The 5671-nt window shown below is 50.3% G+C and overlaps 1 protein-coding gene across 2 annotated transcripts; it reads right to left on the bottom strand.

The window, feature by feature from the left end:
- On the bottom strand, positions 1–4354 carry Rpl38 (ribosomal protein L38). Of its 2 annotated transcripts, none has more exons than XM_075990018.1 (5): positions 4297–4354; positions 4090–4123; positions 3938–3998; positions 379–501; positions 1–70 (listed from the first exon to the last, which is right to left on the bottom strand). In XM_075990018.1, the coding sequence occupies exons 2-5, from the start codon at positions 4090–4092 to the stop codon at positions 45–47; spliced, it is 213 nt and encodes a 70-aa protein (XP_075846133.1). In that variant the 5' UTR covers positions 4093–4123; positions 4297–4354; the 3' UTR covers positions 1–44. The 2 variants fall into 2 exon arrangements, with proteins under 2 accessions (XP_075846133.1, XP_075846134.1); XM_075990019.1 differs by lacking the exon at positions 4297–4354 and adding an exon at positions 4241–4295.
- Between the last annotated feature and the right edge of the window lie 1317 nt (positions 4355–5671).

Here is a 5671-nt window from a genome sequence, read left to right as displayed (position 1 = left end):
TACGATTTTTTAGAGTTTTTAATAGTCAAACACAGAGGTCTGCTTCATTTCAGCTCCTTTACTGCCAAGCCTGGGAAAGAAAGAAAGAAAGATGGTTGACACAAAGGGTCCCCGCAGACCTAGCCCACTGCATCTCACAGGCTCCTCCCTCTGCAAACTTGGGATTATCCCCGAGTAGGGGCTTTTGAGGATTAAATCAACTATAAACTGCCTAGGGCCAAGGAGGCTATTTTAGGGGAATCAGACAGAATCACAACCATGCCCCAGCACCGATCACAGCGAAGACAAACACCCCCCATAAAGTGGCTCTCCTAATCCTGGGGATGACTCGAAGCAGGGACCTGGCCACCTTCACCAACCACTCTCAGGCTTACTCACCAGGGGGCAGGGACTGTTTCAGTTTCTCGGCTTTCTCCTTGTCTGTGATGACCAGGGTGTAAAGGTATCTGCTGCAGCGAACCTTGAACTTCACATTATCCTTGTTCTTCTTGATCTTGACAGCTGCCAAAGAGACCAGAATGAAGGATGAAGCCGAGGGCCTGGAGAGATGGCTCAGCAGTTAAGAGTACTGGCTACTCTTCCAGAGGTCCTGAGTTCAATTCCCAACTACAAACCATGGCGGCTTTTACCATCTGTAATGAGATGTGGTGCCCTCTTCTGCCGTGTAGGCATGTATAATAAATAAATCTTAAAAAAGAACCGGTAGAGAACCACACAGGTCATGTGCCTTACATTCCTGTCAGTGGACAGAACGAATGGCCACAACTGGTCAGACAGCCGAACAAGCTCCCACCTCCTCGTTCTTTCCCCCGACTTCAAACGTTGACCATACTGGAAAGCTACATTTTCCTCTGTAGACCTATGGGGTCTTGGAGCTTACTCAATTCATTGCGCATGCACACGAAATCCACACTTAGCACCCTAAAAACAGCATCTCGGAACACTCTAAAATAACCTACGACAACCCTTTAAAGGGATAGCCTGTAAAGGAGGCAAAGGGGTCATCTGCTGGAATTAACACCCTTCTAGCACCCCACTTCTGGAAACCAAGCACTCTGCACACAGGAATACTGTGGACACGCAGAGCCCCCTTTAGGGTACTCTATTTCAATGTGCAGGGAAGCTTCTCCTGAATTTTTGTGGAATGTGGCTCTTAAAAAATTCTTTCGGGGTGGTGGTGCACTCCCTTAATCCCAGACTTAGGAGGCAGAGGCAGGTGGATCTCTTGAGTTTGAGGCTAGCCTGATCTACAGAATAAATTCCAAGACAGGAAGAGCCCTGTAGAGAAACCCTGTCTCTAACTACCTGCCCCCCAACCCTTATTAACTTTGTAATTATATGTAAATGTGTGTATCTGTGTAAGGCACGGGCATGCGAATGCAGGTGCCTGGAGTCCAAGGATGCTGGGAACCAAACTGCAAGAACATTAAGGGCCATTAACTCCCACCCCACTTTTCTCTGTGTAACAGCTCTGACCTGGAAATCAGACATCTTCAGAGATCTGCCTCTATTGGGATTAAAAGCATGCACCACCACCTGGTCAGGGATCTTAACTCTTAATCCATCTCTCCAGTCCCAGTTTCCTGGTCCTCTACTACACAATAATCTTGTGACTTCAGCTCAGACAAGTTCCAGTTGCACTCAAATCCAAACCATACTGGTTGTGTTTCAAACTGGAGACATTTCCAAATGCACAGCAGTCATCTGCTTCCTAGAGTGGGCCATTCTGGGTACCTGTCAAATCCCCGGCTCCAAGTTCCTTGCAAACATTTTCAGATACTACCTACAACTCCCAGCTATAAAAGCCACGAAGCGCCTCATGCTTCAAAGACTAGCGGCACAGGATCAGCGTGCATTCTCAACTCCATCTGTCAGTAACTGCTCCTGGGACAGGGCATTTCACAGGAAGCACTGGGGCTCAGAGCCTGCAAAAGGCACTAGCTACGCCGACTTTTATACCAGGTCCAGACACCAAGACCACAGCATTCTTTGCTGCACTGCCTCTGGCAGCTACTGCAGCCCCAAAATTTAAGTTAAACAGTATTTCTGGATGTGACTGAGTTTTTCAGACAGGGTCTCATGTAGCTGGGCAGGTCCTGAATTCACTGTGTGGCCGAGGAGAACCTTGAACGCTCCTGATCCTTCTGCGCCTGCCAAAAGTGCTGAGGTTACAGGGGTGCTTGACCATGCCATTTACCCAGTGCTGGGAAGTGAACTCAGGGCCTCAGGAGTGCTAAGTAGATGCTTGCAGACCCTCTGGCCCCCAGCATTATTTTAAGGCCAGCCATACCATGCATGATACAGCAATTCCACTTCTGGGTCAATACCCAAAAGAAATAAATGCAGAACCAGGCTGAAATTGTGCAAGCAGCCCCATGTCCATGAACTCAGTGTGGTCCCCCCACAGTGGGAATGCTGATCTGTAATACCAACACTTGGGAGGCAGAGGCAGTTCAAGCTCAAAGAAGAGACACCAGTGAGACAGTTGAGTGGATTAAGGTATCTGCCGCCAAATCCAGGGGCTTGAGTTTAGTTCCTGAGACCCACCCAGTAGGGGAACCAACTCCTGCAAGTTGTCTCCTGACCTCCACCAGTGCATACGTACGTAATAAAGAGAAATGCAAAACGGACATAACAAATCCTCACACTTGGGAGGCTGAGAAAGGACCCCCGAGCTCTAGATCTGAGGTCAGCCTGGGCTACACAATGAACACTCAGGGCCCACACAGCCTGTTTCTAAAAACAAAACCCACCAGAAATCAGGCTCAAAAACAGACCTCTAAACAAGTACACTTAATTCAATTTCTTAACACGTGCAGGAACTTGATGGGTCTGCTGAGATGTCCTCAACAACCCAAAGGTGCAACCTCAAACCTGGTCCTGTGCTCACAGAAGGAAAACAACATCACCTATGACAGCTGGGACACAGAAGGTAGTGTTCAGATGGAAAACACAAGCAAACACCGGCTGATTCCCGGCGGGAGACATCCTTCCCACTGGTGGGAAGGACTGGTGGCCACCAGCCCACACAGCAGCAGATCAAAGGCAACGGACTGTTTGGAATAAGAGGGAACACCTATGACCTCTGCAGCCCATTCAAAAGGCTCTTCCTGTCCAACCTAACAGGTCAGCCCAACTGTTCTGCTTCCATTCCTGATCTGGATCTTTTAAAGAGGTATCTGAGAGGAAAAGGAAGCCACACGGGGTTATCTCACACAGCAGAAAAATACTCCTTTCTTCCTGTTATGTGAGATAATGCCACCCAGGATCTTTTATTAGACACATCCTCCCAAACATCCTTTAAATGGGGCAATCCCCTCCTTGTGTATAAAAGAACAATACAAAACCAGCAGGAGCTGACAAACTGCTTACTTCAGTTACCCGTTTTTGAGACAATGTAGCCTTGGAGAACCTTGAATTTTCCCGTCCTTTTATCTCTGCCTCCCAATCGCCTGCGCAAGCGGTCTGGCTTCCTGCACGCTGGACTAGACGTCCACTACGCCCCCATCCCCGACTTTGGATCCCTCCATGTAGGCCAAGCATGGTCGTGGATGCTCAATCCTCTGACCTCTGCCTCCGGCGATTGTACCGGCACGGGCCACTTTACACTGGCTCAGGCTTCAGATTCATTACCTTTCCCCTTTATTTGAAAACTGGGGGGCTGTTACACGTGGATGACGCTTCTGTTTTGGGACAGGCCTCATTAGGCAGCCCTGTCTGGCCTCTTAACTCACAGATACCCTCCTGTCTCTACCTCGTGAGTTCGGCAAGGTACTTAGAGAGCGCGCGCTGAGATCACGTGTGTGGTTGGTCCACCATGCAGAACAGGCGTTGCCGACCATACGTGCCCCCACGCTTTCCTGGGAGAATCTGCTTTCTAGAGGCGCCCGATCCCCCCTCCCCCCCGCCATCCCGAGCCTTCTGGAAACCCACTCACATTTGGCATCCTTCCGCCGGGCCGTCAGCAGGAAGTCCTTGATTTCCTCAATTTTCCGAGGCTGCAAGACAGGAGAAACAGAGAGTGAGCTCGGGGGACACCAGCATCCTGGGGACGCTCAAGCCCGCCCGGGTCCCTCGTCCCGGACTCACCATGGCGACGGGCGCTTGGCGCTGGAGACCGTACCTGTGGGGAGCAGACCTCCGCGTTAACCGGCTGCGAGCCTGCCTCCTCACCCGCTCCGCCGCACTCCCTCCTCCTCCCTCGCGCGCTCCCCGCAGACCCGAGCTCCCCAAGCCCTACCCGGCTGCGGATTAACTCGGATTTAACCCCCGTCCCCGACTACCCCAAAGACTCACAGCGGCCAGAACCGAAGGGAACGGAAAAAGAGCGAAGCTTCCGCTTCCGGGCGGTTAAGCCCGCCCAACAGAGGAAATTGAGTACAGTGTCTGCAAAGGGCCAAGATCCATATATGCGTTCATACTTTCCATTTCATCAACCCTGCCTGCCCTCTTGTGGTTCAGATTAGTAGTTCCGTTTCTTAAAGTAATGGACAGCCGGCTGCGTGCTCCACTCCTCACCTCCCTCCTCATCCTCTCTCCTTCATCCGCCGCCTCCCTTATTCCGTCTGCAGGTCACACACCTTTCAATTTTTTTTTTTTGTGGCCGGGTGGTGGCGGTGCACGCCTTTAATCCCAGGACTCAGGAGGCAGAGACAAGCGGATCTCTGTAAATTCGAGGCCAGCCTGGTCTACAGAGCTAGTTTCAGAACAGGCTCCAAAGCTACAGAGAAACCCTGTCTCGGAGATACCCTGTCTCGAAAATGTGTATGTGTAGCTCTATGTGTAGCTCTGGCTGTCCTGGAACTTGTTCTGTAGACCAGGCTGGCCTCGAACCCACAGAGATCCACCTACTTCTGCCTCCCGAGGGCTGGGATTAAAACTGTGCGCCACCACTGCCCAGTCTTTTTTTTTTAAAACTTTTTATTTTTATTTTATGTCTGTTTCGATTGTACATCTATCTGTGCATCACACGCATGCAGTGTCCCTGGAGGCCAGAAGAGGGCATCATCGGATCCCTGGAACTGGAGTTACAAACAACTGTGAACTGCTCCGTTGGGGCTGGGAATAGAATGCAGGTGTTCCGGAACCGCAGCCAGTGCCCCCAGGGCTAGTGATTGACTTTTTGTTTGTTTGTTTTTGTTTTTGAGACGGGGTAACGGGGACGGCAGAGATTAAGACATTCCGAAGAGACTTTCGCTTGTGTCTTTCACTTGAACAGGCAGGGCAGAATTTCTGCAATCACCAGGGTAACCGAAAGTAGCCCCCTTATTGCATCTTGAGACCCTTAACCAAGCCAAGAATTGCACCTACACTGGCCAGATTCTTCAGCCCGGCTCCCACCACCCGTCACGTCTTGAGACGTGTAAGGAAGTGGTAGCTCTGGGGAGGCTGCATTCCCTTTGCCCCCTGGGTTTCTCTCCACTCCCTTCTCCTCCCGGCACTAACTTCCTTAGCAGACAGTTAGCCCTGATTCTTATAATATAACAATAGCTTAGAGGGTAGGCTTTGGGAAACTTTGGCTATTGATTTTATTTTTTCCACTTTTATTTTATTTCCAACTCTGTACAAATGTCTCCATTTTATTATGTTTGTATCCCCCCAATTTAATAATCTCACAACAGAATGTAATTGCCTTGTACTTATTACTGCGGAGCGGCCCCCTCAGAGGAGG

This window comes from Microtus pennsylvanicus, chromosome 11, assembly GCF_037038515.1.
Source record: "Microtus pennsylvanicus isolate mMicPen1 chromosome 11, mMicPen1.hap1, whole genome shotgun sequence".
NCBI lineage: Eukaryota > Metazoa > Chordata > Mammalia > Rodentia > Cricetidae > Microtus > Microtus pennsylvanicus.
The sequence above is the reverse complement of the archived record's forward strand: the minus strand, read 5'-3'. Positions and strand labels throughout refer to the sequence as shown.